At 41.0% G+C, this 24,487-nt stretch overlaps 1 protein-coding gene across 1 annotated transcript in view; it reads left to right on the plus strand.

The window, feature by feature from the left end:
* The window catches only part of LOC126387950 (roundabout homolog 1-like), a 131,824-nt gene extending 109,570 nt beyond the window's left edge, over nt 1-22,254 (plus strand). The window contains exons 15-35 of the mRNA XM_050040766.1: nt 3,959-4,164; nt 4,278-4,359; nt 4,458-4,626; nt 5,810-5,976; nt 6,130-6,251; nt 7,231-7,465; nt 9,102-9,223; nt 9,395-9,566; nt 9,887-10,084; nt 10,818-10,844; nt 12,396-12,435; nt 12,630-12,784; nt 12,953-13,318; nt 13,403-13,522; nt 13,615-13,750; nt 16,137-16,289; nt 16,398-16,849; nt 17,997-18,137; nt 18,232-18,453; nt 18,536-18,690; nt 20,057-22,254. Coding sequence (XP_049896723.1) covers nt 3,959-4,164; nt 4,278-4,359; nt 4,458-4,626; nt 5,810-5,976; nt 6,130-6,251; nt 7,231-7,465; nt 9,102-9,223; nt 9,395-9,566; nt 9,887-10,084; nt 10,818-10,844; nt 12,396-12,435; nt 12,630-12,784; nt 12,953-13,318; nt 13,403-13,522; nt 13,615-13,750; nt 16,137-16,289; nt 16,398-16,849; nt 17,997-18,137; nt 18,232-18,453; nt 18,536-18,690; nt 20,057-20,071 — 3,455 coding nt within the window. The 3' untranslated portion in view covers nt 20,072-22,254. The remainder of the gene's footprint in view (nt 1-3,958; nt 4,165-4,277; nt 4,360-4,457; nt 4,627-5,809; nt 5,977-6,129; nt 6,252-7,230; nt 7,466-9,101; nt 9,224-9,394; nt 9,567-9,886; nt 10,085-10,817; nt 10,845-12,395; nt 12,436-12,629; nt 12,785-12,952; nt 13,319-13,402; nt 13,523-13,614; nt 13,751-16,136; nt 16,290-16,397; nt 16,850-17,996; nt 18,138-18,231; nt 18,454-18,535; nt 18,691-20,056) is intronic.
* The last annotated feature ends 2,233 nt before the right edge of the window (nt 22,255-24,487 follow it).

Raw genomic sequence — 24,487 nt, forward strand, 5'->3', positions numbered from 1 at the left:
GATTGCTACAGCGGTGTGAGATGGGCTACCAGCTAGTTTGATGCTCTTCTACAAACAGGAGAAACACGCAGAGACTACTACTCCGCGAGGAATGTCCGCAGTCATTCGGGCTTTCATAGTCGAGCGCACTTCCGCGTTGTAGTTTCCTGTAAAAATGTCCGTGAAAAATCCCCGCGATGTGAAAAATTACATGCCGAGCAGTCACCGGTGTGCGCACACAGGGCTTGCGGACATCCGCTTTGAGTCCGCGTGGACCTCTGCGGAGTACGTTCCGCCCGAGAATGTTCGGGCCTTTAAAGATGAATGGATCTCTGTGTGCGTGGCTCCAGGGGAGGGGGGGATTATTCGAAAAATTGTCGAATAGTTGCCATGATTTTCGAATAGTGTTTTTGCTTGTGTTGCCCATCCCTAATATATATATATATACATATATATGTATATATATGTATATATATATCTGGTATAATAAGAAGCACTAAGTTTCTTTTGAAATAAAGTAATCAGCCTGTTTTACAACTAAGACCACCTTATCAGATCCACCCACTTTGGCCGGTTAAAAACATGTGCGATCTGGTGCGCTCACTCTCTACTCTAGTCTTCTCTAGTCTCTTGTGTGTATCTCTTGTCTCTCTCTTCTGTCTTCTTCGTATTTTTTTTCCTTTGTTTCTTCTTTTTCGTATCTTAGCCTCTTTCGTATTTACATTTTAGTTACACCTTTATACTCACACGATCAAAGTTATTTTAAACTTTTAAGTTTGCTTATCCAGTTTTCTTTCATCTCCAGTTTTTAATACGTGTTAATAATAACTTTGATAACAATATCGAACGGCCAGTGATATTGTTTTCACCATTATTATAAGCGAGTAATTATAATGAAGTAGACAAGTGCCTTTTTCGACCTGCCTCTTCAACCAAAGATTCATCAAACCCAGCGACTGCCAGCCACTTGCCACAGTGGTTCTCGTGCCAAACCCAAAGGCTTTTTGCAGCGTAAAGGGAACGGACGTGGGGGTACCCACAACACTTCACAGGCTCAACCGCTCCCCCTTCCACAGTGCGCCAGCTGGTGCCATTCTGCTGGAAAATCTGGGAGTTGCAAAGTGAAAGTTCGGGGCCCCAGGAGAAACGTCTGCATGGTTCGCTGCTAAGAAGGGAGGCAACAAGCTCCCCCTCACAGGTGACCGGCTGCGCAGTGGTAAGAGCTGATGTCGAATAGGAGATTTAATTATTTTAATCTTAATCTAGGACTCCTTAGATAAATATTTTGCGCATTCCTGCGTTCCGGTTTATCTTAACATACTCTCTCACTATCGCCAAATTAAATAACCCACACGAGTGTTACTTCTTGTTTTAATCCATTTATACATACTGTTGATTTTGTGTTATTTCATATTATCCTCATTCATTTACTCAGTTGTTACCCATTTAGCTTAAATAAATTTTCATTTATCGCCAAGTCGTTGTCTGTGGATATTTCTTTTGAGCAGGAATCAAGATCACTGTATGGAGAATTCATAACCCAGATATTGAGATTGATTCATTATTGATAAGCGTGCTGACGAATTAATAATTGGTTTACGGAGTTATTAATTTGATTAGTCGCTTCCCTCATTAGGAGGGTGGTGCCCCAAATTTTATTACGAGTACAAACATTCTCAAAAAGGTATTTTCCCTACAGAAGTAAACTGACTGAATATGGAAAAACTGAGACATACTGTTGAAATTGTATTTATTTTTCTCAAGATATCTCAGACTGTCCGTCTTTTTGTTAAAGGGTGAATGTCTACAGAATGTTCTTGTAATTCTTTACACGAAAAAAGGGAAAATTGGGGCGTTGGTGGCTTAGTGGTAGAGCAGGCGCCCCATGTACAAGGCTGTTGCCGCAGGGGCCCAGGCTCGACTCCAGCCTGTGGCCCCTTGCTGCATGTCACCCCCCCTCTCTCTCCCCCCTTCACGCTTGTCTGTCCTGTCAAATAAAGGCTAAAAATGCCCAAAAAAATATCTTTAAAAAAGGGAAAATATTGGGGCTGATGTTACTTATAGGTTATTGTGTGATGGTTTTCCGGCCCATCTGAGATCAAATTGGGCTGTATGTGGCCCATGATCTAAAATGAGTTTCACACCCCTGATTTAAAGGTATATCTATAAGAAAAGTGGTCTGAGGGACTCTAATCCAAATTCTAGGTAATGAATAACTGTATTAATTGTTTATTTTTAAAAGAAGCAATTTAAATGTGCTTGGAGGCCCACACCAATAATTACACACCACCAGCAAAGTATACAAGCTTCCAATTAATAGACCTGTGTGAACATGAATACATGTGTCTGGGTTAATGTGTACTATGTACATATATTAAATTAATGAATATTATTGCTGCAAGCTTAAACAGACAGTTACTGCATATACACATTGAGGTTTTCGGTGCAGCCCTGTTAGTTATGAAAGATAATTTGCCGCTCTTATTGGCAATGCATTCTGCAGCGACCTTAGTATAGGGAAATGAGAGGCATCCACTCAGTGCAAAATCTGTTACAGGTAATGGTAATAAAAAAAGATGGGGTCATGTTTTATGTAATTTTTTCAGCGGTCTATAGCACTGCACTCTCGCCTGTACCTGTTTCTCTATACTCTCCCCTCCCCCAAATTCTCTCCATCCCACCGCACTTCTCTCATCCCCATTTGGAGTGGTGCATTTTTATGGAAATAACTGGTCTGCATTACCTGCGGCAGTTTTCAAGGCGTGTTTCCATCACCTTTTTTTGTGGTATTTTTATTTATTTATTTATTTATTTATCTAGAGCCCCTGCCCCCATCCACCAGGGTTTTAAAATGTAAGAGAGCGAGAGAGAGAAAAGAGAGCTCTGTTATCTAAGTGGGATTGTTATTAGTTGGGCTTTGCCGTTGTGATTGGAGCCAGCTCCAGCAGTACCTACTGCCGAATGAACGATTAGTTGCTCTCCGCTGGAGGGGAAAAGTTGATTTCTTTTTCCTCCGCTGCCTGCACAGCCACCTAAACCTATTGTTCTCTCTTTACCAATTTTCCTCTCAATATCTTTCATATCTTATCTGTCTTTCATTTTTGGGCAGCATTTTCATTTTCTCTACTTTCATCTTTCCTACTTTTATTTCTGTCTTTCTCCTCATGACTTTGATCTTTTGTGAACATCAATTCCCAATTTCCAATTCCATAATATAGTGTTGACAGTGTACTGTTTTTTGGCATTTTGCTATTATTTGATAGTAGTAGTGGATATACAGGTGGGAGAATGCAGGAAGAGAGACTGGGATGTCATTCAACAAAGGTCACCAATCAGAATTGAAAATCAAGCGTTTCTGTCACCTAAGCTCAACCTTACTTTATCCATACTCTCCTCATAATGACCACAACGTTTCTCTAACCTCAGTCGACAACATTTGTAAAATGTCTTTGTCCTGTCTTTGTCCTTCTGTTGTGTCTTGCTTAAACTGCCCTTCACTGCCCCCATGATTTCTGGTGGCACAGCTCCTCTTTGTCTGTGTCCATATACATATCTGTCATTAAGCATAAATGAGCCTAAAGACATGCTCATTCACTCATTCATGCTGCTGAGGAGTTGAAGGGGGTGTTGGTTGGTCACAGAAACTGCCATCATGTAGATCATCAGCCACCAGATCAGCCAATAGCAGAATTCATTCATAATAGCGGGGTTTTAACCAGTAGAGGGCAGTCGCTATGAATATTTTTAACACAATTTTTAAAATTCAAATACTTTGCACTCAAATGTCAAGATTTGGATCTGAATCCATCAATAACATTACTAAATGCCCACATACATTGGTTGTCAGCTGAAAAAGTGAACCAAACCAGAGTGGTTTGGGATTTTAATTACTCTTTCAGTATGTGGTGTATATATAATAAGGTCACTGGGCTAGTGTCAACGATTACGTTTTCATTTCCCTTCTTTGTTTTTCTATTAGCGGGGTCAGACCACCCTCCTCCTGTGATTAGACAGGGACCTCTCAATCAGACCGTTCCTGTGGACAGCACAGTAGTCCTGGGCTGCCAAACAGCTGACTCTCCACCTTCTACGGTCCACTGGAAGAAGGATGGTGTAGTGGTGTCTCCAGTGGACTCACGCATGTCCATAGCAAACACTGGATCACTGGAGATACGCTACGCTAAGGTAGGAGGAGTAACACAGCATTTGGCATGTATCAGTTAAAGCAACTGCACTGAGCTGAGCCAGCTCACTAATGTCAACCCACTAATATCTTCTGTTGTACTTTCTCTCCTCAGCTGGGAGATACAGGCCTCTACACATGTGTAGCTTCTAGTCCCAACGGAGAGGCTTCCTGGACAGCATACTTACAGGTGGAGGGTAGGTCACACAAATTGAGTAGTAGTTGTAAAGGTTAATGCATGCTGAAGAGTCTTCCTTGGTGTATTTTAATGAATTTTTTGGAATCCCTGCGGCAGAGTTTGGAGTTGTTGTTCAGTCCAGTCAGCCTGTGGACCCTAACCTGATTCCCAGTGCTCCATCTAAACCTGATGTGACTGACATCGGCCGCACCTCTGTCACTCTGTCGTGGAAATCCAACCCCAGTGCTGGCGCAACACCTACATCTTACCTGATCGAGACATTCAGGTAAGACATACGTAGTATCATGCATTTTTTAAAGGTCCAGTGTGTATGATTTAGGGGCATCTATTGACAGAAAAGAGGGCAGTCTACAGCCAAGTGTGAAACAGTCATGATGAGAGTCAGTACCTCCAAGTCTGAGTTCATGGTTCTTTTCTTGAAAACGGTGTATTGCCCCCTCTGGGTTGGGAGAGAGTTACTGCCCCAAGCAAAGGAGTTTAAGTATCTTGGAGTCTTCCAAGACTGGGGTGTGAGATGGACAGACAGTTTGGCATCAGCAATGATGGGGACATTGGGCAGGATTGTTGTGGTGAAGAAGGAGCTGAGCCTGAGGGCAAAACTCTCGGTTTACCAGTTCATCTACGTTCCGACCCTCACCTTCGGTCATGAGCTTTGGGTAGTGACTAAATGAGTTTTCTCTGTAGGGTTGCTGGGTGTGTGAGTGAGGAGCTCAGACATCCATAGGGAGCTTTGAGTAGAGTCGCTGCTCCATTGCGTTGAAAGGGACCAGTTGAGGTGGTTCAGGGATCTGATTAGGATGCCTCCTGGGCACCTCCCATTAGAGGTGTTCTGGGCTCGTCCAACTGGTAGGAGGCCCTGGGGCAGACCCAGAATGAGGGACTGTTTATTTCATCTTGCCTGGGAACGCCTCGGGATCCCCCAGGAGAGGGACGTCTGAGTACCTTGCTCAGCCTGCTGCCCCGAGGACTGCCCCAGAAAAGCAGATGAAAATGGATGGATGGATGGATGGATGGATGGATGGATGGATGGATGGATGGGTATTGGCAGAAATGGAATATAATATTCATAACTATGTTTTCATTAGTGTATATCACCTCTAAATTTGAAAATCATTGTGTTTTCTGTACTTAAGTATAAGCCCTTTATATCTACATATGGAGCAAGTCCTCATCCACAGAGTCAACCATGTCTGTCCACTAGCCCAGAATGGACAAACCAAAAACACTGGCTCTAGATAGGATGATTCACATTTTGCATAGGCCATAGTTCTCCTTCATGCACGACACATGGGAGAAGTTTCATTGGTTTGAAGTTTGCAAACTCACCACTAGATGGAACTAAATCCTACACACTAGACCTTTAACTACTTGTTGTATATTACATCTATCAAACATGTTGACGCTTTCCTTGCATCTGTATTTTATTATTTCTTCATCTCTTCCTGCAGTTATACATTAGGCAGCAGATGGGTGACCGTAGCTGAGCATATAAAGACACAGACCTTTGTACTGAGGAACCTTAAGCCCGCAACTGTCTACCTCTTCATGGTCAGAGCGGTAAATGCTTATGGCCTCAGTGACCCAAGTCCAATCTCCGATTCTGTGAGAACACAAGGTCAGTGCAGGCTTTTCATTCCTTTTTTAAGCTCCACATTGAACATATCCTGTATCATTTAACCTGCAGAGAAACAGCATGTTTGTCTCAGTTCAGTTGAATGCGTCATTGTTGCTATTTTGCTTCTTCTTCTTCTTCCTTTTGCACAAACAGACAGCACTTCCACCATGCAAGGGGTGGATCATCGTCACATACAGAGGGAGCTGGGAGATGTGGTCATCCACCTGCACACACCAACTGTCCTTTCCTCCTCTGCTGTCAGGGTGCAGTGGATGGTAAGGGGGACAAATCATGATGACTGTCCTGCTCAAAGTCAACATTTTTTACAACATGTACTACTAATATGAGAAAAGGTCAAATGCGCAATTTAACCAGCGAATGTCAACACATGTACATCAACAAATATATAAAAGCCAAGGGGTTACTTTTATCAGGGATTATTATGGAGCAAATTTATCCTCTGAGATATTTTCCCTGACTCTCCCAAGCATCACAAAGACGGGAACTGTCATTGATGAATGAGCAAATACACTCTCAACAGAGATATACTGAAACAAAGAGATCTGAACGGTTCAGGAGGAGCATCTAGGCTAAAACTGGCTTGTTTGAAAATGAAGTGAAGTGTTTAAAAGATTTATTTAATGCTTAAGATTAAATGTGGTTTTCTCACTAAACATTTATTAGCAGAGAATAAATCTACTGCACTGAATCAATTTTGGTGTCTTACATTGTGCTTTGTTCCAAACACACAGCATTTTTCTGTGTGGATGTGTGAGTTTGGATGTGTGTATCCCTCCACAGAAATATTTTAAGGCACCATTTGTCATAATTGTGTGGTTTAAATGGAAAGTGCTTAGTCCTCTTCTGGCTCAATTTTAACCAGAGCCATGCTGAGGGGAAACTATTAATGACCTCATATTGTGGTTCACAGTGAGACTTCACAGATATGAGGAAATGTTAATCTGTATCAACCTAGAGGCAAAGGCAATTAACTGAGTTTTAACAGATCCTTCCTGCAGGATGTTCACTCACACCCATGATAAGATGCTAACCTCCTAAATGTATGTTTTAACTCATGTGCAGATCTAACTGTGAACCTCAGACTTTACTCGCATTACAGCAATAAAATCTACAGTACTTGCACTCATCTCTTCGATTCAAGCACAAATGTTTATTTGCCCGTGATCAAAAAGGGTTCCACTGTCACATGTCTGGACATTTATGCAGCTTGTTTTTCCTCTATATCTCCGCTAGGTTGAGCAACAGTCCCCATACATACAGGGATACAAGGTGCTTTACAGGGCGTCCGCTGAGCATGGCCAGCCTGAGGGGCAGTGGAGCATCCTAGAGGTGCACACCCCACGGGAGGACGGGGTGGTGATCGGTCAGCTGAAGAAAGGAGCCATATACGAGTTCAAAGTGCGCCCCTTCTTTGATGAGTTCCAGGGAGCTGACAGTGAGGTGAAGGTGGTCAGGACGTTGGAAGAAGGTGACTATCTTAGAACTTTTGTTCTGCAATGTTAACGCAGGACAGAGGTGCGAGAAATTAAATAACATGGTGAAACTTAGAACCGTACAGAATGTTTTTACATTCAAAGCTTTTAGTGAGGTTTTGGAATGAAGCTTCGAATGCCTTTCATCATATTTATGATTTCATCACCCTAAAAAATACACTACAAATCCTTGAACAAAATCCTTAATTTGTATAGCGTGGAGTGCAAAGCAAATGCAGATATAAAAATATGAGCTTTTTCTCTGTAATGACCAAAGTAATTTAATACAATAACGTTAGAGCCAAAATAGATTTTTCATTAATGTGGTTATACAAATGGAGTGACGCCTGCGAGCTAGTTCAGGCAGTCAGCTCGTGCTGCAATGATTCATACACACATGTCATAGCTCACTCTCCGGACACCATCCCAATTTGGCGGTCTATTTAAGCTGCAGAAATTTCCCAGCTCTCCCTCTGCCTTGTTAATGCCACTGCTGCCCAGTGTCAGTATTGATGCCTGCTCTTTCAGCCCCACCTCCATCCCAGCATCCACCTGCAGGCTCCAGCTAGGCAGGGGGGGATACTTAATCATCACTCCCCAGTATCACATGTAAACCTATCTGCAGGGAGTAATGAAGGCGGAGTCCAGACACCAAACTCTAACTATGTTCTGCTGTTTCAGTAAACATTTCAAACGTGTGTTGTCTGACTGAATTATGGTGCTGTGAGTTTGCTGCTAGACCACCCTCGTATTACAGGTGCATACCTCCCTTTGTGTGCAGGAAGCAAGAGAGCAAACAGTTTTTTGACCACAGCGAAAATCTTAGTCTTTTAAAGGCCAAACACCAACAAATATGGACTAAAGCAGAAAATTTCATATCTTTTTCTCTTTTTTTTTAAATAAACTGTGTTTTTTTACACGTAAACACAATCCTATGCAGCCACCACTGGAATCTAATCTACAAATAGTATAATACTGAAAATATTACCGTAGCCCAGTTGTTCTCAAACTGTGGGGCAGGCTCCCCTAGGGGGCATCCAGCCACTGCAGCTGGCAGTGCATGAACAGGGGAAAAATATGGAGTGAAACAAAGTTGAATTAATATGATTTATATAGGAAAAATTAACAAACAGGAGTTTGCTGATGCTATCATGCTGACCTTCACTAAAATTCAACATGGATTATTTTTTTTATTAGCTGCTTCCCCTATTATTGTTAATGATAAACATCTGTGGAGAGGGTGAGGCATAAACATTTTTCGGCTTCTGAAAAGGGGCATGAAAGCATGAAACCTTCATCAGTCTAATCTTTATCTGCAACTGTGCAAAAATACCAGGTTTTAACAGAATGAATAGACATGAAAAAAAATGCTGCACAACATTTGCATGTCAATTTAGAATTCCAATGTCAAAGTAATGAGTGAATTTTAGAAGCTTTAAACTTTCCTATGCATCCGTAATGCAATTCTTCAGTTTCTTTCAGTTATGGTATATTTGGAGAACAATACAGAGGCCATATATGTTTTTTAGAATGCAATACTACAAGGGATGCAGACCACACCTGCGACGCAGACAGCATGAGATGCAATTGTGTTTATGTCTGCATGGTTAACTGTATACCTCATTGTCTTAGCCCCAAGCAGAGCACCCCAGGGCGTTACAGTGACAAAGAGCGATGCCAATGGGACTGCCATCCTGGTTGCCTGGAAACCGCCTCCGGAACGGGAAGAGGCTGGAGTCATTCAGGAGTACAAGGTAAGAAAAGGAGGCCCCCACCCTTTCCTGTACACATGCTCTGAATCATGTGCATTACAGTTAAATTGTAAATGGCGTCTTTGTGAGGCTGATGATGCCTCTTGTGTTTCCGGCTGCGTCCTTCAGGCAGGCACTGTCATCTCGTTTCCTCTCGTCAACTTCTCTTGACAGATCTGGTGCCTGGGTAATGAGAGCCGCTATCACGTGAACCAGTCGGTTGACGGCTCCACCTTCTCTGTGCTCATCTCCAGTCTGGCGCCAGGAATTCGATACAGCGTGGAGGTTGCGGCCAGCAATGGTGCTGGTCCTGGGGTCAAGAGTGATGTTACTTTTTTTCAATTAGGTAAGAGTCTGTCCAGAAAAGGTGGTGGTTCAGGAAAATGTCACAAAACTAGGCCTTAAAACAGCGATAGCCTAGGGTGTAAACTTTTGTAACATTCCTTAGCTTCCTTTTCTTTACAGAATTCATGAAAAATCAATAAAGCATAATATTGTGCTTACCCTGCTGTTACTTATCCTTTCAGATAGTTTAATGATGCTCTTCTATTTTTGCTGCTGCATCAACATTTGTAAACAGAAATCTCCAGTTTTGCTTTGTGTACATCATTGCAGTTATTTTTGTGCACATATAATGTCTCCTCTCTTTCCTCTTTTCCTGGTTAGACTCTGCAGGCCAGATGATGGATATCAGTGAGGAAAGAGACACGTTGTCTCAGATCTCAGACGTGGTGAGGCAGCCGGCATTTATCGCTGGCATTGGCGCCACCTGCTGGCTGGTCCTCATGATTTTCAGTGTGTGGCTCTACCGTCACCGCAAGAAGAGAAGTGGCCTCAGCAGTACATACACCGGCATCCGCAAGGGTGTGTGTTTCTCTGTTGTGTGTATATTTAAGAAAGGTAGATGGATAGATGTATGTGTGATCAAGATGGCAACTATATTGGGCAAGTGTGCGTCTGCAAAACAGGTTATCATGTTGCTTTTGTGGGTACATTTGAAGGTCGTCATGACTATAGAGGGGACAAGACATGACATGTTGCCACCACACTAAAGAGCAGTCTTCATCTCTGTGATATTAAGGAATAATTTCAGAAGCTGATAAGTAGATCACATCAAAGGGTGAAAAATACTGCGGTTTAATCTTCCTTTGACACAAAGACTTTAGAAACAAATTTGCATTTGCGACTATGCAGACAGTGAAAGGCTGACCTTTATCCGCTCATTTGTAGAGTGTCATTTCCTCAACACAGCACAGTTCTTAGAGGCACAGGCCTGTCAACCTGCCATTACCCTGTCTGCTACAATATCACTGTTATTTTCCCACTCTCTCTGTGTGTTCGCCTGTCACCCCCATTAACCTTCACCTGGACACTTGTCAGAGACAGAGGCAGCAGTAAAGCAGATGGCATGTGGTTATTTAAATGTGTGTACACGTCAGTTTTTCACATGAAGAGATGTCCATCACACAGCAGAGAGTACATGCATGGCATGTCAAAACCTCAGTGTGAGCACATAGCTTCTACAACAATAAGGTGTATAGAAATGATTTCACTATGCTCGTCTTACTCTATTCCCTGACATTGTCTGTCCCTACAGTGCCCTCATTCACCTTTACACCTACAGGTATGTACGCTTTGATTTTTCTGCTAATGTGTGTGATATACTTTATGTGTTTAGCAAGTCACTTATTAGAGTGTTTTTTTTAATCCAGTTCAAACAATCCCAAAATGAAATTACATTCTTTCTCTTTGAAGTATTGGTCAGAGCTGATATTTACAGTTCAGTTGTTCATGGTCATTTACATCACTGGTTCCCAACCTGGGGTGCTAATACCTACTATGGGTCGCTATAGCTTCACAGGGGGTCACAAAGCCTTCTCGATTTTAAGAGGTGTAAGAAATCTGTTTACACCTATACAGCAGGCATATATTCCAGGATTTTATTCATATCTGTGAAGAAAACTTAATGAAACTTGTGATGTTTTTTTAAGTTTAGATTATTATTTAACATACCTTACAGGTTAAGGGCACGGTGAAGGCCTGAACACAGTGTTTAGAAAAGTATGCTGTTAAAACAACCAAAGAGCTATCAGAACAATCAGTGTGAGGGAGAAAACACATTGAGTTTGTCAAAAAAAAGCCTATTGAATATGTATTATTGTTAAAATTAAAACAAAATACATAATACAGACAGAGAACCGTTTAAAAAGTTCTGAAAAATACCAAGAAAACTCATCTCTTACGTAAAATTCACAGAAATAACCTGCTCCAAATTCATTTTAATCACTCATTTTACACAGGCTTCCTGCAGTTATTGCGTTCACTATTTGGGTTAATTTTAGAGTTTATCAGTTGTTCTGTACTTATTGTTATGCATTGAGCAAAGTAAGAAATGTTCATAAAATATGTCATTTAGTCAGGGCTCATCAGTTTCAATGATCGGTAAGGGGTCCCTTAGGGAAAAAGGTTGGAAACAGTTGATTTACATATAGAAATGAAACAAATGGAAGTACAACTTAAAGAAGATTGCACAATGCTAAAAGAACCTATGAATGGAATTTTATAAATATCTCAACATAGGATGCAGCAAACAAAAGTGAAATAAAGTAAGATTACATAAGTAAAACATAAAGAATCTGAGCCAAAAGGGAAAGTGATTAAATAATTCTCTAAGTGTTGTGTAGCATCTGTTTCCACAGCATATGACTGCAGTATAAGCAAGTAAATATATATGTGTTGAATCATATCATGGATTTTGCTGATCATAATAAAGCAACAATGTGCTTTTGCATAAACATCTATAGTATATGCTGATTCTGTGCTGAGCTAGGTTAGCTTTATATGACTAAATAAGGGAAATATGTCCTCTGCTGGAGAATTTTTATTTGTTTGATGTTTTACTGTTGCTGGAGGAGAAACTGTTTCAAACAGTGTCTCTGAATCAATTCTGAAGTTTTATGGAGGTCGGTGAAGGCACAGGCAATTATTTGTGTTGTGTTACTGCACATTAAATCACAGAGTCAGTCTTTCGATGGAAGCATGTATTGAAGTGAGTGTAGACTTTTGACTTTATAGAAATTCTACCTGCCTTTCATGGTTTCGTTTTCTCTGCCTTTGGCACTTCCTGTTTTTGACAGCTCATCAAGGTTTAATGTTTTTCTGTTTCTCTTTGCAGTGGCGTATCAAAGAGGAGAGTCTGTGTGCAGTGCTGGCAGGTGAGTGATATTTTTGTCTCTTTGTGTTATATAAAGACTCACAGGACACATGCACTTACACTGTGGGATCACTAGGGGGAGGTGTCTCCCTTCTCCACACGATGACTCTAATGCATCCTCCCTGTGCTCACTCATCAGTGATAAATGTGAACAGCAGGTTTTGATTGACAGCACTGTGGTCCTCCTTGTTGCAGACCTGGCCTTCTCAGCATGGGTGAACCTCTAAACCAGCTGTGGCTGCCAGACAATTGGCCAAATGCATGTGCCAATCACAAGGACTGTAGCATCAACTGCTGCAATAATGGCAATGGCACCAGTGACAGTAACATGACAACATACAGCCGACCAGGTTAGTGCAAGACTGAGTTCACGTCAAGGTCCAGGCACTGCAGGAGTCTCTGAGATATATGCTGTCATGGCATCTTATACAATTCACATGGCTTCCAGCAATGCTGAAGCTTTTGTGACTTGTGTTTTTGCTGTGTTCATGTGCTCCTTTGTTTCCTGCTCTCTTCAGCCGACTGCATAGCTAACTATGGAAATCATCCAGAAAACAAGCAGGGGGGACAGCTTGGTTCTGAGACGGCCATTTACAGCGATGTGAACCTCTCCAACAAGCTCAACGAGATTAAAACGTTCAACAACTCCAACTTGTGCTATGCGAGTCCAGGAGGAGATTCAGCAGCCACGTATGAACCCATCCCATACGCCACCACACAGCTCATTCAGGCCAGCATCAAGAATAAGGCAGCCACTGGTGGCGCTATAGCAGAACCTCTGGACATGCCCTGCTGGAAACAGCCCCCCAACCCACCTCCAATACCAAAGGAGATGGCAGCACAGATGCAGTACAACATAATTGAGCAAAACATGCTCAATAAAGGTAGATTACAGTTAAATTTTATTCTCTTTACACCATTTCTATGAAAAAAAGCTGTTGCAGATTTTCTAGTTTCTTTGTCTTCAGATCATCTGCAAGGAGCTGAAGGGATGATCCATCCTAAAACTATCCCCTACATCCAGAGCCGTGATCACAGCACAGGAGGCTCACACCACAGCTCTGACAGAGGCAGCAACAGCACTTCAGGTAAGGCCAACGGCTACTTTGTACAGTAGTGAATTTTAATGAGGCGAGCTATAAGTCTGTGTTTTCCTTGATGTTTTCTTCTCATCTCTCAGGGAGTCAAAATCAAAAGAAGGGAACGCGAGCCCCAAAGATCCCAAAACATAATGCAGTAAACTGGGGAGAAGCCCTGTCTCCTCCTCATGCTAATGCCTGGGACTGTGATGAGTACAGCATACCCATGGAAAGGAGGTGAGGGGGAAAAGACACACACAGATGCCAGCACTTTTATACAGCACAAACTAAGGCCTTGTTCAGGATGCCAGCCTATTTTTTTAAATCCAGATTGTATCCAGATTGATTTGAGGAAGTCTGGACAGCTAAAACCACATGAAATGCAATGTTTACATATCTGATCCAAACCACATTTGGAGGTGGTTTGACATGTGATCCCGGTCACATTTCTGCAGATGCGTCTAGGCTTTCTGGCAGCTCAAATCGAATTTCAAAGTCTCTTTGAACACAACATGCAATGACATTGTCAAATCTAGAGTGATGGAGGTGCTGAGCAGATCCATGCTGCTACCAGCAAAGCACTAAAGAAGACAACAAGGGGAACAACACTCTGTAGACAGACACCGAAATAAAATGTTTAGAGGGCAAAATGATGGACCTCCGTTTCTCAAGCTTCCTCATCACCAGTGTTGCTACGTATTTACTGAGGCCTATGTCGTTATGCCTTTAACAGTGCGGACAGTCTGTCCTCAAGATCTGATTTGAGAAATAAATCTGATTTGCCTGCAGACTGAACGTAGCCTATCACACAGACATGCATAGCTCATTCAACTGGTAGTGTTTAGGTGGGGTCTCGAAAGAGAGCTGCAGTGGTGCACCTCAAAATGCCCAAAAATATTCCCCAAACATATTACTTCATTTGCTCTCAACTGAGTCAATAAAATTAGATTTTAAAGAAAGGGAAAAAATTATAATGAAGGTGTCAATGTGTCATGTTTAATATTATGCTGCTCCTTAGTAAAGTGTAGCCCACCAGGATAAATTAAAATTAACAACAACAAAAAAATTATAACATAATAAAGTTATCAGACTCATACAAGCATAATTGGAGGTACGCTGTGAACATCTGCAAACCTTCCGTCAAAACAGACCTTGATGTCACAACCAATACTATTCAGCAACGCTGTCAAAATTAGCACAGTTATTTATTTATTTTTTGCATTTGTGTAAAAAAACTGTTGCTGCGTTTTGTTTACTTCCGAGTACTGCCAAACCAGTTGGCTAGGGTAGGGATGATAATAGAGTTTTAGATAGAAAGTTTCCTTTTAAAAAGTTGCCTGACAAATCTTTGGAAGAAGTATTATGCTGGTTTTGCAAGGTCAAATTTAATTACCTCTGAAGTAACTCCTCTAGGACATACATCCTCAAAGCAGAGCACCCTACCAAAACTACAGGGCTTCCCCAGTCTACAATACAGTACAGCAGTGTGGTGTTTGTTGGTGAATATTGACACCTGTCAGTGAAACGGTAACTAATGGATAGCTGAAAACTGCTGCCCAGTTAACACAGTAGAAGGTGGACTGATCATTTGAAATGGATTGACAGACAGCTTTTATAATCCACCCTTGAGAGGAACAATCGCGCCAAGAGCACACACTTTGTATTAGGGCTGGGTATCCTTTGAAAAATGACCTTTAAAATTATCCTTAAAAATCACACCAATACAAACTGAGTACTTCATTTGGTGCAAATGACAGATTGTGAAACCTAGGACACAACAAGTTTTAACGCACAAAAGATGAGTAATTTTGTCTAATAAGTTAAGCATTTTTTCTAACCAAAGTAATTTACAGTTTACTTTCCAATGTTTTGGTGGCACCTGACCACAATGAACTGCATTTCTCCGTCAAATACATCGCACCCCACTTCACCACACCACAGACTGTATGGTCTGCAGCTGCTGCGGTGGCGGGCCAATCACATGTTGCATTAAACTGAAGAGCGCTTGTGATGATTGGTTGCAGACAAAACCATTCAAAAAGTTATCTTTTTCTAGATCTACAAAACCAAAAAGGATCGAATGCAGGTTAAGTTTCGATACTAAGTGATACTGGCTTATTTCGGTCAATACCTTAAAAGTATCAAATATTGATACCCAGCTCAACTTTGTGTGAAGGCAAAGGGGCACAGAGGATGAACAGCATAATGACAACTACTTACACAATTACAATTTATCACAGCCATTTGTGCAGTTAGTTTATTTTTTATCGATCAACAGCCCTATTTATAAGCAATCTAATTATACAATTTAGATTCTTGTTGTCAAACAGTCTACTATGACAGCAGGTTTTATGTAATTGAAATGACTTCATAAAATGGACAATGAACGGAACAGAAACAAGCATGCATTCAAGAGATGTGCAGTATTTCAGCAATAAAAAAACAGATGGTGCAGAAAGCTTATTTTTCATCATTGTACATTTTTCTATGATGGGAATTTGTGTTTTGATGGCGGACCAAGGGATTTGCATTGATGTCTAATGGGCTGTGACTAATGTGCTGGGACTGCCAGCACCCCTCATTCCTTTTGCCATTACCTCATGTCAGTTGTCCTTTTCTTCAGTTTTGATCCAGAGGAGAGAATAGAGGGCTGCCCGACTCCACCAGTTAGAGGGGCAGCCTCATCCCCTACTGAAGTGTCCTATAGTCACCCATCTCACACAGCACCACAGGGAGACCAGAGCAATGGCCCGCATGATGGAACTGAGCACCTCAGGTAACCGCAGTAAACCTTCCTGACACTGCATTCAGTCATTTTTAACTGACACTGTACTTTTTTTTTGGTTGTGACAAGACTGCACAGATTTTTTAATCCACTTTACAGCCAGCACATCACCAGCCACCCTCGCCCTCTTTCCCCAACACACACCTACAGCTCCATACCCTTCTGCATTGACACCGATGTACAGGAAGAGGATGAGGAGGAGGAAGAGGCAGAGGAGGAGACAGACGCAGAGCTCGCTGATAGTCATTTCAGCCAACACCACGACCGGCAGAAGCACAAACACCAGCTGCACCATCCCTCTTCACACAAGCTGCTCCTCCATGGGCTGGAGCAGACCCCAGCCTCTAGTACTGGGGATCTGGACCGATCAGTCACAGGGTCCATGGTTAACAGCTGGGGCTCAGCATCTGAGGACAACATCTCATCTGGCAGGTCCAGTGTTGTCAGCACCTCGGAAGGATCCTTCTTTACAGATGGCGATTTCAACCAGGCAGTAACGTCTTCGCGGGATATTGTCGGCCTGCGCATGTGCAGATACCCAGAGGAGTCAGGTGAGAAAGCTTCAGGGGACAAAGGTTTGATTTTGTGTTCAAGCCTATGAGCTACATTAGTGCCATGGCTCAAGGGATGGCAATGTTGGTCTTTCATTCAGTCCACCACTACTTCTGTATTTGATGAAATGTTGTACAGAGTCATGGTCCCCAGAGGATGATCATCATACATCATGACGTTATTCAATCCACAAAATCGTTTGGATTGATTTTTCTCTGACAATTAATTACAGTATTAGCACATTAAAATCAACTTAAAGTTTACTGTTACATGCACTAGAGGTGTACAGAGATGTCATTATATACATATCTTCAACCAACAAAATTTAATGTTTCAATACATGTATTATGATAGAAGATTGGAAGTTGGCAAGGCTAATACCAGAAGTCACATTAAATTGGGCAAATGTTGTATTTTCTAACCAGATATTCATTGGCAATGCAGTTGTTCTGCCTTCAAATCATCAAACTATGAACTATCTTAATGCCTATGAAATAAATCCTGAAATAAATAAGGAAATACATATATAAATAAATGTAAATATAAGTAAGTCAATATGGTTTAATAAATACATAGACCTTGTATTGTGTATTTTTCAAATGACTTCTTATGTGTTTATTTTTAGGGGACTTCTACTTCATAATTCCACATGCATTTCCCAGCTTTTTTATTACCATCTGTTTACATAACCAACACATATTAGGTAGGCTGTTAGCTGAGATTATGCATAATTTGCAGGGGTTTAAAAGAAATCCAGCTGCCCCACCAGGCTTTTGTATCGCTGCATGACGGCTCCTCCTCCTAGTGCGCTCTTAGCCCACTGTGAGCTGACTCCGTGGGGGCAATCAGAAGGATAGGAAATGAAATGACTAGTTTGTGAAATCAAAGTCCTATCTTGCAAACAAAATTAGAATTTTTATATTGTGGCCATCACAATGATATGAATTGATTTGAGGAAACATAATGCGCAAACATTTAATTTTCTTTTCCTGAATAACAACAGGCAACTTGGGGTAGAATAAATATATGTTTCCATCCCATTATTTGTGCCACCCTGCACAAGGTATTCAGTTTCGGATACATCCCTTAAATGTACCAGTTCATGCGATCTTAACATTAAATGCTATGTCTGTGTGATAATTTCAGGCCGGCGGCCCCAGCGACCCAGCAGCCCCATGTCCACAGACAGCAACATGAGTCCTGCAATAACACATAAAAGACCAAGAAGGCATAAACAGAACCAGTCTGGTCAACAGGGCTACCAACCCAAAGATGTCTTCAATGATGGTAAAGACTGAACCCAGAACGAGATTAGAGATTTTACTCCCATTTATCTTCTGATAACTAACATTTGGATCCCTGTGCTCTGCTGTGTCCCCAGACTCCTGCATGCCTCTAAATTTTCCCAGCCAGATGTCCCATGGTGACTATAAAGCAAGGGGGGCCACGCTGCCCCGGATGGGCTCTGGGGAGGCACGGGGTCGAAGAGGCAGCACTGGGACTCACAGGGTCAAAGAGGCATCGGGTGAGCATAGAGAGAACCAGGACAAGCACAAGACTCCACAAGGAGGAAAAGGAAGCAGCAAAAGCCGACAGCACTCAGGTACTGGATGGACTCATGCTTTGGAGCTTTTTAATAAGTAGTTAAGCCAGCAGCTGACTAAAACATTTTGTTTCTTCTCCAGAATTTGGGGATGTCCTCCTGTATAGTCGTCCCTCCTTCCCATCAGGTCAAGCTCAGAGGGAGCCTGATGATACTAATTCAGCCAGCTTTATGTCATGTGGAGACTCAAGGACCAAACAGGGAGGACAGGTGGCACCTACAGGACAGGTTGAAGAGGTAAACCAAAATCAGGAATCAAATCATCAGTCACATAGAAATAGTCTTTAAGCTATTTCATGTATATTTATTTTGCCCAAATATGCAGCTTGCTCTATCAAAATCAGTCAGATGTCACAACAGCTCATTTCTTTATAAACATGGATTTTTGGTCAGTTCAGGTTTTGTTTGATTGTAAATAAGTAAAGTCTCGGCTCTCAGAATATGAAACTCGTATAGCCAAATACAGAGAATAAATTCAGTTTTGAAGCTTGTAAATGCATGATGACAAGCTAGCAGCGAAACACTTGTCACCTCATTCCTCCCTCTATGTCTTCCTGACATTAGGAATGAAAGGTTTAACGTTATATTAACAAGGCCAGATCCTGAACAGTGGGTTTTCCTCTGATCTTAAATAATGTCTTGGCTTTCAGAATATTTAAACCTTTTAAAGCCCGAGTGTTTAGGATTTAGTGGCATCTAGGGGTGAGGTGCAGAACTGGTACTTTTCCTGCCTGCCACACATGAAGGAGAACCACAATGGCCGATGCAAAATCACAAAGTCTAGAGCCAGTGTTTAGTTTGTCCCATTCTGGGCTACTGTTGAAAAACTGTCAGACTCCATGGAAGAGGACTTGCCACACATGTAGATATAAACAGCTTATTCTAAGGTAATGAAAACACAATGATTTTTAATTTCAGTTGATTATAAACTAATGAAAACAAAGTTACAAATATTATATTCAGTTTCTGTCAATAGATGATCCTAGATCTTTCAAACATACCAGGTCACCACTAATGACCCGCTTGAGCTAGTTCTAAGCAGCTTAGCTTTGGCATCAAAATATAGCATTGTGTTTTTAAACTTTTGTCAGTATGGACTTGCTACACATTGTTAGTTTGGTTAGATTCTCCACAATTCAATCGCTCCGTTCAATGTACGGAGACTATGAGCACCACAGTATAATTCATTCAGATTTACCTGCACGCTAAACAAAAGAGACACCGTGAACGTGCTGATTCCCTACTTTTGAAGCAGTCATAAAGTCCTTTAGTCGGTGAGGGTCCACCAATCATGAAGCAAACAACTTCAATTGATAAGTGCAATGAGAAAAAAACATGACACTGTTTTGTTTCCACAGTTCCTGAAAAGCTAAGAAGCAATGCAAGCACTAAAGGAATATCCTACAGTTGCTTCAGACGAAGGACTATGACCTTGACCTTATGGAAAAAAAGACTCTTTAAATACTGCACAATACATGCTATTGTTTTCTACTTTAAATTTCTCATTAGGTGTTGGAAAAAAAAAGAAAAAGTGCTCTCATGTTTAAGTCTGTGGACTTCAATTTGATGCACTGTTTATTGTTTGTGTTTTTTGGGTGACCAGCCTCCAGGAGCCTGAACCGCTGGTCGCTCAATAAAGCAAGATGAATGCACATTTGATGGCGGTTGTGAGTGTCTACACAAATATTGTCCATGGTGACTGCTTGATGCGGTCCGTACATGATCTTTGCCTGTCAGTTGTCTTGTTATTTTACTGTAATTGATATTCAGTCATTACCAGCCATCTTGTAAATTCTTGAAATTGTTTACTGCCACAGAAGTGCTTCAAATTCAAATTTTATATAACAGTGTTAATGTTTTATAAGTGATGTACATCTTGTCTTTGTATTATTTGTTCTACTTTGGTTATAAAAGCACAATCACTTAATTTTATTCTAAGTCTTTATTATATGAATTTCAGTCTGGAGGGAATCAGTCTTTGGAGTCTTGTTAATCGTTTCATCAGTTTGCCTCAGGCTGAGAAAATGATTGTTGATTGTGATTGTGCATTCGGTTGCGTACATTTGAGCTGCTTTCATTCAGATTTGAACTATCTGTTGTGTGTACTGAGAGAATTGCATGCAGATTCACCTGTAGGAGCTTTTACTTAACATCTTGTCTGCTTTGTCCTCCCTTTGGGATGGTGAAAAACCTGGTCATGGACTGGTTCCATTTATTGTTTTCTCCTCTGAGTCCATTTCATTTAGTCCTGTGTGGCCATAACTCCTGGAGTAGGACTGGACAATATGCTTAATTTATCCACTTACTGATCATGAGTCTTTGACCAATCTGAATTCACTCATATGGCAAATTTTAGAGGAAAAAAAAACTTAAACCTGTCAAATATTAGAAAGCCAGTTTAAGAAGGTGAATATTATCAGGCACTGATGTATGAAACAATAATATTGCTTATGTACAGTTATAAAGTTAAATTTGCATTGTGCTATAGATTTTAGTCATATTGTCCAGCCCTATTCTCTAAGTTATATATGGAGCAAATATGTCACTTTAACTACTCTGTTTCAATAAATATTGCTGTTCCTTAAGCAACAACAACAAATAATCTTTCAATTCATTCTTGTATTCATTCAAGTGAAACACTAAAAATCTTCACACTAGTTTTTGCCAGGCAAAGATGGCAAACAGCCTAGTCACTAAAAGAAGATGTTAGCAGTGTACGTTTCTGCAAACTACAATCAGCTACATTAAAGGCCAAAACACACCGGCAGCAAATGCTGCAAATCAAAAAACAGGCCTCTATCATGTTATTTTCGATTATGTCGGCGGCAGCTAGATGTACGTTTGCGCTCCTGGATGTGCCGCCCCACGGCATTTTATGCCACTGTCCTATTTCCAGCCTCGTTGCCCCCACAATAAAAAATTAAAATGCATTTTTCACCCACTTGCTCTCTGCTTGTACATACCAGCTCCTGTAGCAGCTCTTTTTCTCTGCTCCTTTGGCAGCTCGACTCCTCTCCTAACCATTGATGTATAAGAGAACTCCGTAGCTGTTGCCACGTCTCGTGTGTGATGAAGAATATCTCAAGCTGAATGGCCCACAATCCCATTCATTCATTATAAAGATCGTGGCCAAAAAGCCTGGCAAGTCATACCTCTCCAGACTGGCTCCTCAGATGAGAAATCAAGTTTAATTAGTGGATGTCCACACATGATTTTTAGCTAATGGATAGGTGGAGGAAGTACAGATCTTTCACTTAGTAGTAGTAATAAATTTGCGTGTTTATCTGTTGACAAGCTACACTGCAACATGTCCAGTGTATGCTCCCACTTGATGCACGTCACCTGACATGGCATGCCACATCAATGTGTTATCAGCTTTACACCTTCATACGTATCACAGCAACGGTTCTGAAGTGCAGTAATATGTAAAATGTGTTTGTCTTGTGGAGGTGGAGGGGATGGTGGATGACGTACTCTTGCCAAGCTGCAGACCACTACCATCGCAATTTTACAAGTAGCTTTTTAGGTACCAAATGTGGATGTGTTTTTAGCGACCCGTTGTGTTCGCTTTAGTTTTGTTAAAACTAAAGCTGAAAAGAAAAGTACGGTGAGTATATTTCCTACTCCTTTTGTCACTTTTAACTAAAAACATTTAACTAAGCTATAACTCAGACAATGTTTAATTTTTTTTATTTTAAGACCTCGAAAAGTTTTAATTATGTAATCTTTAGGGGGAACTAGTGGTGAGGATTACAGATTGCAACCAGCTGAAACTTCTTCTGGTTACAATTCCTTCAGTGTTCAGTGTTCAGGAGGTTTTTACCATGGGCTAAATTATCCTCAGAGGTTTCTTCCTCTCCAAAACAAATGTAACAGGTGATTAAAACCAGTAAAAACAATGAATAAACAGTTTCATTAGCACCTGCTGATGTGTGCTCACCTATTTTTTCTCAGAATTTAATGTGTGCTCACCTTATTACTGATCCAGGCATTCAGGAGTATTAACTGCGAGCCAAATTATCCACAGAGGTCTCTTCCTCTGTAAAACAAATGAACCCAGTGATTTGAACTTGTAGAAACACTGAATAAAACAGTGTCACATTCAAAAAATCAGTGCTACTGCAGAAACATGGCAGTGCAACATGGCCATCTCCATGAATGAGGAACCACTTTTTATGTACATATAATATATATATAATATTCCATTTCTGCTAATATATCCCCCTAAATCCTACACACTGGACCTTTAAACCAAATGACACACATACAGTAAGACTTCGAAAATACCCCTTTTTTCACAAACCTGTGTGTATATATAAAGTCCACTGTGTTTATACTACAAGACACATTATTGAATAGGTTTGGTTTAAAACATGTGAAATTGTCTTGGACAAAGATGTGTAAAACTGCATGCTGCAGAAGTGACATCAAGTAAAAAGATTCTTTAACGTGAGGCTCAGTGATTTTAAACCATGAAATCTGATGTTTAAAGGCAAATTAAATTTAAATTGCGGCATTCCAAAAGCCAGCCGCTCTTGAGAATCTGATTTTTGCTATGTTATTTATAATCAAAACATCTTCAAAGATCTTTGTTCATTTATGTTTTTTTTTTTAGTTCCGTTCCTGATTTCCAACTCACCAGTGTTTTTGCTGAATGCTCCTCAGTTCATCCCACAGGTGGATGAGGAAGACGGGAGGAAAGAGAACAGTGAGGATGTGATGACATGCTGTTTAATTAACCTCACTTATGAACTTTCATCAACAGAGCAGCTGTGAGTTGCTGAAATGAAGAAAGTCTTTCACAGATGTCTTTCAGTGTGTGAGTATGTATCGTGAGTGTCAGTTTGAGTATTCCTCGACTCACACCGTAAGCGGTGCATCATTCACAAATAATTGAAGTGATGTTATAATTACACAGAACTCATTGTGATTAATGAACAAGGTTGATCCTGAAGCAACTCCATTCAGCAGTGAAAAGTGAGGTGTCAGATTGTTTTCACCTCAGTGTGGTTTCCTCTGATATTTCCCAAATGTGACTGTGGCTACCTGAGAAGACACAAACTGACATCCCCTGCTAAACTTCTAGAATTAAACTTTGATTTTGTCAAATACTGAAAATTATGGGTCTTGATTGCATTCACAATTATTAGGATATTGATATTGGTTGCTTATTTTACCAAGATGGGGTCTGTGGGATGAATCTACTGAGAATGTATCTTTAAGATTTTATTGTTTACTGTTTGGTGTTTGATCTGAATGACTATAAAATGATCTGAAACACTTTAAGGCGCTATACTCATTTTTATTTGTCTATATATTTATATTAGAGGGATAGTTTGGATTTTTATGCCTCTGTGCCGCTGAAGCTATGGCTGGAGGCATGAATCCTGAACTATTCCAACCTTGTGGACAGGATATCTCAAAAACACCTTGAGGGAATTTCCTCAAATTTGGCACAAACGCCCACTTGGATTCAACAATGAACTGATTAGATTTGTGGTGGTCAAAGGTCACTGTGATCTTGCATCCATCTTATTCTAGTGTACACGATATCTCAAGAACACCTTGAGGGAATTTCTTCAAATTTCGCACAAACGTCCACTTGGACTCAACAATGAACTGGTTAGAATGGCAGCAAAATCTATTTTAGCCACTTAAAAAAAAAGCTCACCCAAAAAATCATTAACAGTTTAAGTGGTCGCTGTATTGAATGTATTGTATGTAGGGCCGTAACGGTACATGTATTTGTGTCGAACCGTTCAGTACGCGACTTCCGGTTCGGCACGACCCTGTACCGAATTATTGGGCGCAGGATATTATTTTATTTTATTTTGTTTTATTTTAATTCCGTTTTTGCGAGCCAAACTATTTAAAATATCTAGTTCCCAGACGGACATAATTGAGTGACGGACCGAGTCCCGTAAATCTCCGCTTTCACTTTGTGCAGCGCATTCTCGCATTTTGACGACATGGCAAGTGAGTCTGACGAACCTGAAGACCCACCCGCAAACCTTAAGTCCTCCGTTTGGGAACA

Source organism: Epinephelus moara, chromosome 3, assembly GCF_006386435.1.
Source record: "Epinephelus moara isolate mb chromosome 3, YSFRI_EMoa_1.0, whole genome shotgun sequence".
Classification (NCBI taxonomy): Eukaryota; Metazoa; Chordata; class Actinopteri; order Perciformes; family Serranidae; genus Epinephelus; species Epinephelus moara.